The 13,068-nt window shown below is 44.0% G+C and overlaps 1 protein-coding gene and 1 long non-coding RNA gene across 2 annotated transcripts in view; one reads left to right on the top strand and one right to left on the bottom strand.

The window, feature by feature from the left end:
* Positions 1 to 946: 946 nt before the first annotated feature.
* On the bottom strand, positions 947 to 7,438 carry LOC145419916 (uncharacterized). Its single transcript, XR_013901177.1, has 3 exons — positions 7,299 to 7,438; positions 6,887 to 6,939; positions 947 to 2,164 (listed from the first exon to the last, which is right to left on the bottom strand). It is a non-coding gene; the product is annotated as an uncharacterized LOC145419916 (long non-coding RNA).
* Positions 7,398 to 13,068, top strand: part of timm50 (translocase of inner mitochondrial membrane 50 homolog (S. cerevisiae)) — a 31,210-nt gene continuing 25,539 nt past the window's right edge. Inside the window, exons 1-3 of the mRNA XM_026191967.2 lie at positions 7,398 to 7,686; positions 9,444 to 9,600; positions 12,774 to 12,805. Coding sequence (XP_026047752.1) covers positions 7,471 to 7,686; positions 9,444 to 9,600; positions 12,774 to 12,805 — 405 coding nt within the window. The 5' untranslated portion in view covers positions 7,398 to 7,470. The remainder of the gene's footprint in view (positions 7,687 to 9,443; positions 9,601 to 12,773; positions 12,806 to 13,068) is intronic.

The raw sequence follows: 13,068 nt of genomic DNA, 5'->3' as shown, positions 1-13,068 counted from the left end.
ACCTGAGTCGCCTGATGGTTTGTGAGAATCCCCTGGCAGCTGCCCAGCACACACTGCACCCGACCCTTAGAGTGCTTCCTGCTGGTGATGGGCCTACAGGAGTCTGGGCTAATGTCCATTTATTGGACTGGGCGGGCCCCGTGGACTAAGGCCCAGCTGCCAGACGTTCGCCCCCAGGCCCCCTCCCTGGACCTGGCTCCAGGGTGGTAACCCTATCCTGGGCTGGGTAAACTGTTCCCTTCACTCCTAGGACTTTTTGAATGTTTTTGTCTGGTTGCTAACCCAGGACCCAGGTATGACTACTGTACTTTTCAGTTCAGTAGAATTTTCAGCTATCTGTATTGTACTTGAATAGTTTTTTTTTGTTTGCTTGTTTGTTTGTTTTTACCAAACCCAAGTGACAAATAAAGAGGCAATGCTGAGATGGTTTGAATATGTCAGGAGGGATAGTGGACAAAGCATATTGAAGATTGAGCTGAAAGAAAGGAGGGAAAAAAACAAAGTGGACTAATGCTAAATTTCAAAATCTCAGTTTGAGAGTGATGTTGTATGCTTTTGTTTGAATGAAGTCAATTTTATTTTATTTAACCTTTCTTTATACAGGTAGAGACCTGTTTCAGACAAACAGGTTAAATAAGACAATTGTCAAATTTGGTGTATATGTTGGAACGCTCCATTTGAACCCATTTGAAAATTGGAACTTTGATTACACTATATTGAAAAAAGAGTAAAGCTACAACAAAGCTTTCAAAGACAAATCACTTTAAACTTATTGAACTATGATAAAAAGATATTTATGGCTCTTCTATTTGTTCCTTCATATAAGTGTTAGGGATATTCCAAGTTTTGACCTACCAGCGTCCTCACTGTGGTGAGAACCTAAATTGCTCATCCAAATGAGTGAAGAGGGTAGCAAATTTGGTTTTTAGCAATATCAGAAAAGATATCAGACATGACTGATTTTATTAGAGGTCCAAAACAAGAATTTTGACAGTTAAAGGCTTCTTTCAACACGTTTGCCTGAACAAAAATTTGCAAAAAAAAAAAAAAAAACCGAAGGGGAAGAAGAATTCCAGATTGCTTTTGGTTCAATTCTGCAGACTTCCTCCCAAAAAGTCCATTTTGCTATTTGGTCATATCACTAAATAAAGGTTAACTTCTCTTTGTCTTGATGCTCAGTCATCCAGGTAAGCAGATCTCCAAATGGTTGATTCTGTTCATCTGTTCGTAGCGTTTTCAGTGGGAGAAACGTTTCATCACTCATCCAGGTGACTTCTTCAGTCTCAGCTGACTGCAGGTTTCAATCTTATAAACAGTACATTTGCATAATGACTGAAACCAGCCCACTGAAGGAACTCTTTGCTTTTACCAGCCAATGTGATTTACCTAACAGTTACTCCTGCCATTTTTCATCAGTTCTGAATTCTTCATCATCTCCTTCCTTTAAATTTGTAAGATTATGCTTCATTTTAATGTCTGTCACTACATTGTATCAAAAAGGGGGAAAAATTAAAAAACCTCAGAATAACACCCTGTGTTAATTTATTAACTTTTAGCTAACAGTGCCACAAAGAGAGAACTGATTTGCTGATATGTCACTGATATGCTTGGAAAACAGAGAAATCTAAAGAAAATTTGAATATTTACTGTGACACAAATAATACTGGTAGCAGTCCACAGTGACAAAAGCAGAGCTACTTTATGGAGGTTGTTTCTGGGCTTTCAGACTGAGCCTTCAATCTGCCCATTCACATGTCAAGATGATTGACAGGACTCAAACGCGGGTCTCTGAATGTTCACAATAAAGGTGAGTTTATTTAAGTGACACCAGCTGCTATATACAATGGTGAAGGGAACAGGAGCTCCATAGAATCCAGAGAAGGGAAACACGCCCAAACTCCTGTCTTCACAAAGTCAGTCACTTACATGACCAAACTTGCACTCCACGCTGACGCTCACTCATGAATACACTCGCTCAACAGGGTCCAAGGGAAACAGGGAGGGATCAAGGAAGGTCTGCACCAGGGAGAAGAGAAACTGTGACAGCTGGGGCTACACGAGCCAGCGATGACCACAACTCAGCCGCCGTAGTGACCAGTCTGATGGGGATGATGAGCAGCAGGTGAGTTGATTGCCAGCAGGTGCGTTGGCCGAAGGTGGAAATCTGCAATGCAACACCACCCAGGCGGAAAGGAGTGAGGATGGGAGGGAGAGAGGGACACACAATAACAAGCACTGACAGGAACCCAGGGAGAATTGGAGGACCATGACATCACATTTCAAAATCAAACAACTACAGTGGGAGACCTCCATATCTGGCAGGAAATTACCTCCATATTATAATAATAGTAAAATCTTTAATAGAAAAAATACATTAAAAATTTTAAAAGCTAAATAGAAAAAGTCAGCTGACTGCTTTCAAGGCATAGAGTTGATGCAGTTTTTTAATGCATCATTATAATAAATTCATTACTATTTAAAGTAAAGAAAAATGTAAATGTAACATTTCAAAACATACAGCAACCAAAACTGAACCAATTTGTAAGTGCAAGAACCTGTGAGCAACTAAAGACACGTGTTGGGATTTATTTTTATCTTGTAAGGCTAATGTCGCATAATTAGCACCACATATTTGTGTTTTGTCTTTTACTGCACACAGGATTCACTCTGATGCTAACAGACATGAGCAGAGAGAAGCATTCCTCTCTGTGGAATATAGCTAAGGTGATAAATCAGTTGTTAGGCGATGGTATGCACCATACACTCCTTTATGCAGATCTGACTGGAGGGTAGGAGGTGGTTGCCATGGTGATGGGTGAAGCAGTGACTCCAAATAAGGAGATAAGATAAGATAAGATAACCTTTATTAGTCCCACACGTGGGAAATTTGTTTTGTCACAGCAGGAAGTGGACAGTGCAAAAGTTATGAGGCAAAAATTAGAATACAATAAGAATAAATACAGTACACAGCTGTACAGAATAGAATAAAATAAAATACTATATACAGTAGAATAAAATAAAATAAATATACAATAAGATAAAAATAGAATACGAATACTATATACAACTGAGTAAAAATACAACGATGACAGAAAGGATTATTGCACTTAGTGTTATTGCACATGTGTGGATGTGTGTGCTTGATCAGTTAAAGTCTTTATTATGGAGTCTGACAGCAGTGGGGAGGAAAGACCTGCGAAATCTCTCCGTCCCACACCGTGGGTGCCGCAGTCTCCCACTGAAGGAGCTGCTCAGTGCTGTCACAGTCTGCTGCATGGGGTGGGAGACGTTGTCCAACAGGGATGACAGCTTAGCCGCCGTTCTCCTGTCACTCACCACCTCCACTGGGTCCAGAGGGCATCCTAGAACAGAGCTGGCCCTTCGGATCACCCTGTTCAGTCTCTTCCTGTCCCCAGCAGAGATGCTGCCGCCCCAGCAGACCACACCATAAAAGATAGCAGAAGCCACAACAGAGTCATAGAAGGTCTTCAGGAGTGGGCCCTCCACTCCAAACGACCTGAGTCTCCGCAGCAGGTACAGCCTGCTCTGCCCTTTCCTGTAGAGGGCGTCTGAGTTATGAGTCCAGTCCAGTCTGTTGTTCAGATGAACACCAAGGTACCTGTAGCTGTCCACAGCCTCAATGTCCATACCTTGGATGTTCAGTGGTTGCAGTGGAGAATGCTTGTGCCTGCGGAAGTCTACCACCAGTTCCTTGGTTTTACTGGCGTTGATCTGGAGGTAGTTCAGCTGGCACCAGTCCACAAAGTCTTGGGTCAGACCTCTGTACTCCTTGTCGTCCCCATCAGTGATGAGGCCGACTATTGCAGAGTCATCAGAGAACTTCTGCAGGAAGCACTGGGTGGAATTGTGGGAGAAGTCTGCAGTGTAGATGGTGAAGAGGAACGGAGCCAGAACCGTTCCCTGTGGGGCCCCCGTACTGCAGACGACCCTGTCCGACACACAGCCCTGAGTCCTCACATACTGTGGTCGGTCGGTGAGGTAGTCCAGGATCCAGGTAGTGAGGTGATGGTCCAGAAAGTTGCAGAAGGAGAAACATGAGCTGAGATCAGACCTAAGGGCACCTTAATCTGTTTTAGTATCCTGTTTATCACCCATAATAAAAAGTGTTAGTGCCTGGTCGTGGCAGTCGTTTGTCTCTGAGAGAGGAGGTCCAGAGCATTTGACTTTTACTCCATTGTCTCTTCCCAGAATCTATTTTTTGTTTGTTTATTTGATTCCTGTCTGGCAATAGTCCAACAAACGGTCTCTACATTGGTTAAACTTAAAATGATTTTTATTTTCCATTTCATGAGGACAGTCTTCTTAGCAATGGATAAGGCAGCGAGAGCCATGTGGACTGTAATCATCTCCACAGTGACATCATCTAAATGACCCGAAAAGCAAACTGAAGGGGAGGCTGGAATGTTACATTTCAAAAAACTTTGATAAGTCTTCGCATATCCAGCACCAGAACCTACGAGCATGGATGTAATTTTTAGGCGTATTGCCTTTACAGTGCGAACAGTTGTTAGAAGACGTAAAACCCATCCTGAACATCCATTGATCTGTATAGTGCACTCTATGTATTATTTTATTAACTGTACCCAGGGATGTAAAAGAATTTGTACCACACTTGATGGCGTTTGATTAGGCTTTAATTTCTTTTTTACTATAGACTTAATTTGTTGATATTCTAAAAATCTATTCTTGTTAATCATGTATTGTATAACTAATCTGTCAAATGGAATAAAGTCTGTTCCTTCGAATATATCTTCCAAGTATTTAATTCCTTTACGACTCCAGACTGTGAAGTTAATCATATTATTGTTCTGTAGTATGTCAGGGTTGTTCCAGATGGGTGCACGTTTGCTTGGGATGAATGAAGACACCATGCTGTCAGAGAGCAGCTGATGTTGATGCTTTTGCATACATCGTATTTGATGTTTGAGCTAATGAATGGTAGGTCTGAGGTCTCTATTTATATTGCATAGTGCCTGTTCTGTGTCTAGCTAGGGTTCATCTAAGTGGCTGTGATTTAGGCAACCTGGGATGAATTGTAGCCTGTTGGCTAAGAAGTAGTGTTGGAAGTTAGGTAGATCTTGTCCTCCTTTATTCTTGGCCCTTTGTAGCGTTTTAAGCTAATACGCAGGGGTTAACTCTCCAAAGGAATCCAGAAATCTAAACCAGTTCACAAAGAAGCATCTATGTCCACTGTGAACGACCATCTTTGAACGGAAGGCTGGGCTTACGACGCTAACTGTCTGTCATTTATAATCCAGTTTTGAGATCCTTCCCAGACGCCTTAACACCCACTCACATCCTGGGGCCATTTGACCTCAGCAAGCTCTCACAATGGGTTCACCCAAAACCTCTGATAGTGACCCACACCTGTTTTCACACTTGGTTGATGTGATGAGGCACATGATCAATAGTGGGTCAATGAAACCTCTTAGGAACACTCCCAATAGGACTTCACAATCCAGGACTCTCCACCAATAGGGCTTTGGAGTTGACATCACGCCACAATGTATTGTGGGAACGTGGCGCCATTTTCCAGGTCCAAGATACAGCCAGAGGTTGGCCATAAGATAGACTTAAACATAGACTTAGACATAAGATAGGTCTTTCCAAGCATCTTAGATTTCCCTCTTCTCACCTATCTCATAATCTAAATCAATCCAGCTGTTATATCAGAGTAAACACTAATATTTTTATAGTTAGGGTAAATTTGAGGCTGATTTTTTTTTATTTTTTTGCATCTTGCATGTTCTCTCCAGGTACTTAAGATTCCACCAACAGTGAAAAATACAGATTGTGAAATTTTCTTTGATAGTTTGCATCTTTTTTTTCCCTTTTCTTTTTTTTAACCTTTTACCTTTTCTCTATATTTTATTGTGTTGTGCTTATTATATTTTACTGCTTCTATTGTTCTTGCGCTATTGTAAAGTGACCTTGAGGGTCTTAAAGGCGCCTATAAATAAAATGTATTATTATTAGTAGCAGTTTTGTAAATTCTTGCACAAATAACACACATAAACAATTAAGCAGCGTATATAAGCATGTATTTCTTAATTTTTATTAATTAATCGATGGCTAATGATTTATAGAACCTAACTGGAAGCTATGTTTTAATATTTAAGTCGGTGTCTCTTTATAATAATAAAAGCTAAAATAATTAAGTTTCATAACCCCACATATCTTCAAATGTTTTACTAATTTCAACTCATTTTGAAATGTTTTCAGCAAATTGCAGGTGAGTCAAATCTGACGTGATGATTTGGTGATTTTATAGACATGTGTATCTATTATGTATACAGGGAAGGGGCACTACAGTGTCAGCAGATGGATCAAATACTAATGTTTGAAAAGAACGTGGCTTTACGTTCCACCTGAAATTTAGACGTGCTGATGAATCTGCTCGGACTTTGCGCTCAGTCTCTTCTGGAGCATGACTGACTCCACCCTGGTGCAGCAGGACAGTACTTCAGTTTACTGCCCATTACTGTCAGTATCACCATAATTTTTGCCCTTCCTTCATTGACTTTTTAAGTAAGTAGTTTCTTTTTGCAATACTATTTGTTTTCCTACAATTTCTTGCAATTCAGTTCCAGCCTAGCTTTAAGGTTTAACATGGAGAGGGGTGTTAGGGGCTTGTTTTGCTCATGGCTGATAATGTGGACAAGTTAGAAAATCACAAATTTGGAGCTGTTTTTTTCTTGAGAATGACTTCCTGATAAGACTTATTGACGACACCTTATTTTTGATACCATAGATCAGAGAAGGCTAACAGGCGGACCACGGTCCGGATCTACAACACAAACAAACAAATTTTATTTTAACTGGTAGAGCTTTATGGTAGTGGTTTAGCCTGAAGAAACACACCTACCAGATGTGATACGCATCTGGGCAGTAAGCACTGGGACTCTACAGTGCCAGCAGCTGAAAAGACAGTAGAAAGAAAAGTTTAGAAAAAGAAAACTAAAAAACAGAGAAAGTGAGAGAAAAATAAAGAACAAAAACCAAATACAGAGGTAAATCCCCTGGTGAAGCACCTGATTAGAAACATAATTAGAAAATAAATCTAAAATTAAAAGTTTGACCTGATGGTGGCGCTAGAGTTTCATTATCAAGGGGCCATTTATGTATTCAATAAATAAACAAAGTGCCTGACACAAACACTTGCTCATCAGCCATATGCAAACCATTTCCTTGAGGCAAATATCTCTTGGTGGTAAAACGTGTTAGTAATATTTGATGAGAATATGAGGGTTAATGTCGCAATCGAAGGTCAGACTCACTCTTTCTTCTGATTGGTGCCAATCCTAAAAGGCCCTCCATCCTAGCGCCCCACGTGGCTTTCCACTCCTCTGATTGGGACGTCTGCCTGCCCCTCACAGGGCCTCGGCCAATCGGGTGCTTTTGTCCTTCTTACTCGCGTCATTTGCGTTAGCTGTAGTGCTACTTTCCAACATGTCGGCTGTGTGTGTGCTCCCCATGTGTCTGCGGGCGAGCCGGGGCCTCCTCCGGCTCAGGAGCGCGGCGGCGGGTGCCTCCGCCCCAGCCATGGTGGACGTCATCCGGACACTGTCCACGGACAAGCCGCCGGCCGCAGCGGGCAGTGCGACGGGCGGGTTAGCTCAGGCGATCCTCCAGGAGAGACTCCAGCAGCAACAGCAGCCGACTCAGGTGCGCTTCATTTTACAACCTTAACAGCACTCAGTGGCGTCGACGGGGGTAACTGTATTAAGTAGTAGGTCCGACCGTGAAACCCCGCCATCACGAGCTGCCCTGGTGATGTAAATCAACTCATGAACGAACATTTCCAACCTTAGCTCAGACTGACAGCTAGCTTACATAAAGTTATTTTCCTCACCCACGCGGGCCCAGACGGACTAAACTGTGTGTTTTGTGGTGTTTGTCGCGACACACGTGATCTTCAGAAATGTGACGTTATGACAGCACCACCCCACGCGGGCTCAGCTGTCTGCTGAATGAATGAACCTGGCATTAACTAGCTAGCATGCTAATGTTAGCATGCGTTTATCTAGTCTGGCTGTAGCAACACAGCTTACCTGAGCCCGGCTCACGTGAGTATCCTCACAATGTGTGTTCCTCTGAACAGTAACCCTAGGGTTAGGGTTAACCCTAACTGTGTGGCAGTGAGTGCAGCTGGCACTGCTGTGGTTACCTGCCCTTCACCCGCAGCTGTGTGTGTGTTTGTCAGTGCCACAGCTTGATTTTATCTGCGGGATAAATCGCATTAACAGCCGAGGATTGTTTCGCTCTGAAGGTCAGAGCAGACCCCCACCCTCCTCCCCGTGCAGCTCAGTGTGGTGTCTGGTCATGGAGGAAGCCACCCACCACGTGACTCCTAACCGTGTGTTTCCCACAGACTCCAAACATAAAAGTGTGACATCTACAGACGAACTGTAATAAGGGTTTTAGTTAAAGACTAAATAATTGCCACTCCACTTCTTCCCAGCAGCAGATACAGAAAGTGCTGAAATCTGTTAAAATCCATGAATTTAATTGGACATGAAGGAAATCAACAGCCTTCCATGAGACCATGTTGGTTTCTGTCAGTCTGTGTTGTTTTAAATGCTGTATAACATTTGCACACATTCACACATCCATGCCTTTTCAGTTAGTTTGGCATGCTCCTGATGATGGACGGTGTTTTGAGGGTGATCTCCTCCCAGACTTGGACCAGTGCATCTGTGCGTTCTGCAGTTCTGTTTGGCAGCATCAGGTGCATGAACCTCCCTGAGGTTCTCCTTGGGTTCAAGTCTGGGGAGCATCAGAGTCGTCATCTTTCAGACACTGACTACACAGTGCGGCTACACAAGGGCCTACTGCAGCAGCATCAGGTCTCAGACTGGGTTTGAGGACTTTATCCAGCTAAACCAGTCATGCTGGATGAGCCTGAAGGTATCATAGCGTTCGTCTCCAGACTCTCATCTGTCTCCTGTGCTCAGTGTGAACCTGCTCTCATCCACCAGAGCTGGACTGTTGGTTGTTGTCCTCTGCTGCACTGTGCTGTGAGCACGGGCCCTGCTGCACGCGGTCTGATTCTGACAGTCTGCTCAGAAACATGCACGAGGAGCACGATGGAGGCTGTTATGCAGCACTCATGCAGCACTCCTCTACTGCCCTGCACGGCTCTCCTCCACACTGTCGACTGTGCCAGCATACACACCAAACCACCTCCTGTCAGTTTTTATTGTTTCTGTAAATTCTGTTTTTGGGAATAAAGTTTTTTTTTTTTGTTTTTTTTTTGCTTGTTTGTTTAAAAGAGACACAAAAACGTTTCCTTGTGTTAAACTGAATGAAGCTGACGTCTCTAACGCTTTCCTCTCAGTTCAGACTGAAGGTGAGCGCATCAGTGCTGCACATTTCATTAATGCTAGTTCATAGTCAAACAGAAACGCTTGTTTTTGTTTAAGGGTCAGCCTCCTCCAGAGGGAGGGGAGGGCGAGAGGGAGGGCGAGAAGGCAGAGGACAGGAAGCAGAAGGAGAACACGGCCTACGCCAAGAAGATGGTGCTACGGTTGGCCGGATTCATGGGAGTCGGCGGCGCGGTCGCCATCGTTTATATATTCGGTGAGTCTTTAAGCTTCGTCCTGTGCACTCAGAGCGAGAGACTTTGCTGCCTCTCCTGAAACGGCGTCCTCACTTAGTCAGTTTCAGCCGGTTTGCTTCACAGGTGGAAACACGGTCACTGTCAGCCAATCAGCTTGCTCAGCAGCACGTCTCTATGTTCAAATCCAGTTCAACCTCTTTCTGTAGGGGTGATGTGACAAAGGAGCTGAAAATAAATTTCAGTAGACACAAAGCTGTTTCTACCTGGTTTCTATCCAGAAACTTGACAAACATTCAAGAGCTGCAGAGTTTAAATGTGTTAGATCAGGGGTGGGAAACTCCAGGCCTCGAGGGCCGGCGTCCTGCAGGTTTTAGATCTGCAGGACCCTCTGGGTCAACACACTTGAATCACATGATTAGTTCATTACCCGGCCTCTGGAGAACGTTACGACATGTTGAGGAGGTCATTTAGCCATTTCAGTCAGCTGTGATGGATCAAGGACACATCTAAAACCTGCAGGACACTGGCCCTCGAGGCCTGGAGTTCCCCACCCCTGGAATAAAGTCAAGAATAAGCCTGTAATCCAGATGTTTCCCACTGGATCAGATTGATCATGTCAAACCTTCCATGTAAAGAAGAGAAGAGATTTGTTTGAGGACAAACAGAAATTCTTGAAAAGGTTTGAGGAGCGTTTTTTTAAACTAATAGTTGACAGAGTCTAGTGTGGTGTGGCATTTTTAAAGGAAGAGAGGGTTTTTATTGTTTCCTTCATGCGAGTGTGCTGTGAGGGTTTATGCATGCAGGGCAGCTGTGTATTTTTCTCTTTAGAATTTAATGAGGGTTTTGTTGGAATAAATGTGCCACAGCTACCCTGGGGGTCAGTAATATTAAACTCCTGGAAAGATCACCGTGGGCTTTTCGGCCGGGCGCTTTTATACATACCCCTGTTTGAAAACATGAACCCAGCACGTGGTTGTTGGTCACGGATGAAACGTGGATCAGATGTTTGGTTCTGCTGCTGGGTTTAAACACGTCAGTTTCAGGCGTTTCAAACAGGAGATGCAGCTTTATTCTTTGAGCCATCTTCAAAAGAACAAAAGAACAAAAGAACAGGTATAATCTGTATTTCTGGCCGCGCTGGGCCTCTGAACTTCCTCTGATGGAAAGGTGGGTGTGATTGGTGTTTTCACACTTGGCTCCCTGATTGCAGGGACAGGTGGGTGGAGCTAGCAGCCTGTCCTTCAGAGGAGAGTCAGACTGAGGATGGTGAAGGGCGTTGTTGACAGGTTTGGCGAGTAGAAAAATGGACCCAGAGTGATCCGTTTAAGGAGGAGGAGAGGATGGAAATGTAATCTTTGATTTGTGGAGTCGGACTCGGGTGAGGACAGGATGAAGGATTTCTTTGGGGAGTCGTCCTCTTCAGAAACAAGTCGTTCATGAAGTTATTGGAGATTTTTGATTTGCTTTTTGTCTGCGTGTTTTGAAGACCGTGGCAGACTCTGTGACCTCGGTCTTCACAGGAATGGGATTTTATGTCTTTAATTCCACGCTTTCGATCGTATTTTGGATCCTTTTGAAGTTCGTTCCTCCTGGAGATTTTCCACCTTTTCCACTTTGACTTTCTCCTTTAGTTGTGAAATATTTGTGCTGCACTGTGAGAATGCCAGAAGAGATTTTATGGTACATCTTTTCTGTGGCTCATACCTGGAGATGTTCAGGATTATAACCTGCTGTTTCTCCTGTGTTCCTTTGTGCTTTGTAGCTTTCGGCTCAGGGCGGCTGCACCAAAGGTTTAAATGAACATAAATATGTAAAGACTGTGATTGGTTCGTTGAAAGGAGGTTATTACAGTGATCAGACTCGTGTAAGAGCTGCTGAGTTAATAATAATAATCAGCATCATAGTTAGTGCTGTGTGTGATGCCATCACAGCACTTTAACACCTGCACCTCCTCCAGCTGCTCGTGCAAGTCATTTTTCTGGTTGTGTTAACCTGGTGCAGTGTGCAGGTTAGCACTGTGCTGAAGCCACGACTGTAACGACGTGTCTGTACAGAAGCTCAGAGATACGGCGGGAGACAGTTTGAAAACTTCTGGTTCGACTTGTTCTCTTCCTGTGTCGGGGCTGAGGTGGCGCTGTGTGATATTACCAGCAGCACGTGAAGCCACCACAGCCTCTGACGGTGTGCTAGCACCTGAGGGCCCAGGCCTCACTGCAGTCTTGACTCAGAAACGACCTCGGTGTCGGTGCAGACAAAGGAGAAGACGCAGCTGAAACAGGAAACACCGATACCGCTGAGTTTCATCTTTTCAGGCTTACAGAAATCAGAGAGCCCAAACCACAGCTGCTCGCTTCTGATGAGTATAAATAGATCTGTAACCTGACCTTTAACCTGCAGGGCACCTACCTGGAAATGTAATAAATGAAGCTTTTAAATGTGTGTAACAGCGACTGCACGGTGTGGTGGTTTAACCATTTCTAACAAGCGAACATCCTGGGAGGAGATGAGATGTTGCTGTTGGTGCTTGTTGGTTATTGGATGGTTTGGTTGTTTTTTTCGTCTCATTTATTTTTAAAACATGGGAAAATGTTTTTGCTCGACCACAACCAGTGATGTCTGTTTACTCACGCGTGTTTTCAAATATTGATTTCTCTGTGTTTGCTAATATTTCTGCTGGAAGGTTCAAGCATTATTGTGAAGTGTGCGTGTCACCTGCCTCAAATCTAGTAAATAACCTGAACAGGTGATACACTGTGGGTTCTCTCCAGGTACTCCGGCTTCCTCCCACAGTCCAAACACATGCAGTTAGTGGGGACAGGTTAACTGGTAACTCTAAAGCAGGGGTCCCCAATCCCAGTCCACAAGGGCCGGTGTCCTGCAGGTTTTAGATCTCACCCTGGGTCAGCACACCTGAATCACATGATTAGTTCATTACCAGGCCTCTGGAGAACTTCAGGACATGTTGAGGAGCTAATTTAGCCATTTAAATCAGCTGTGATGGATCAAGGACACGTCTAAAACCTGCAGGGACACTGGCCCTTGTGGACTGGGATTGGGGACCCCTGCTCTAAAGTGCCCATAGGTGTGAATGGTTGTCTGCGTGTTAGCCCTGTGACAGACTGGTGACCTGTCCAGGATAAGTGGAAGAGAATGGAGGGAGGCAATAAACTGTTTTATTTTTCTTCTTTTTTAGGCACAAATTCGGTGGATGAACAAGGAAACACGGTAAGTTTTGCTGTCTCTCACACACACACACACACACACGTGTGGTCGTGCTCATGCTTTAAGGCGACGGTGTTTGATTGTGAAGTCACCTGTTCAGATTCAAATCAGGCATCTGTCGCGTGAGGAGCACACTTAACAGCTCGCTGCGTGATGGAGGGGTGAGAGGTGTCGCTGTGGGAGAGGAAGCAGCACACTTATCTCACCTTTTGTCCGCTTTCATACTGTAACAGGATTGAGCAGACAACGACCTGCACTTCCAGCCA

This window comes from Astatotilapia calliptera, chromosome 14, assembly GCF_964374335.1.
Source record: "Astatotilapia calliptera chromosome 14, fAstCal68.1, whole genome shotgun sequence".
Classification (NCBI taxonomy): domain Eukaryota; kingdom Metazoa; phylum Chordata; class Actinopteri; order Cichliformes; family Cichlidae; genus Astatotilapia; species Astatotilapia calliptera.
The sequence above is the reverse complement of the archived record's forward strand: the minus strand, read 5'-3'. Positions and strand labels throughout refer to the sequence as shown.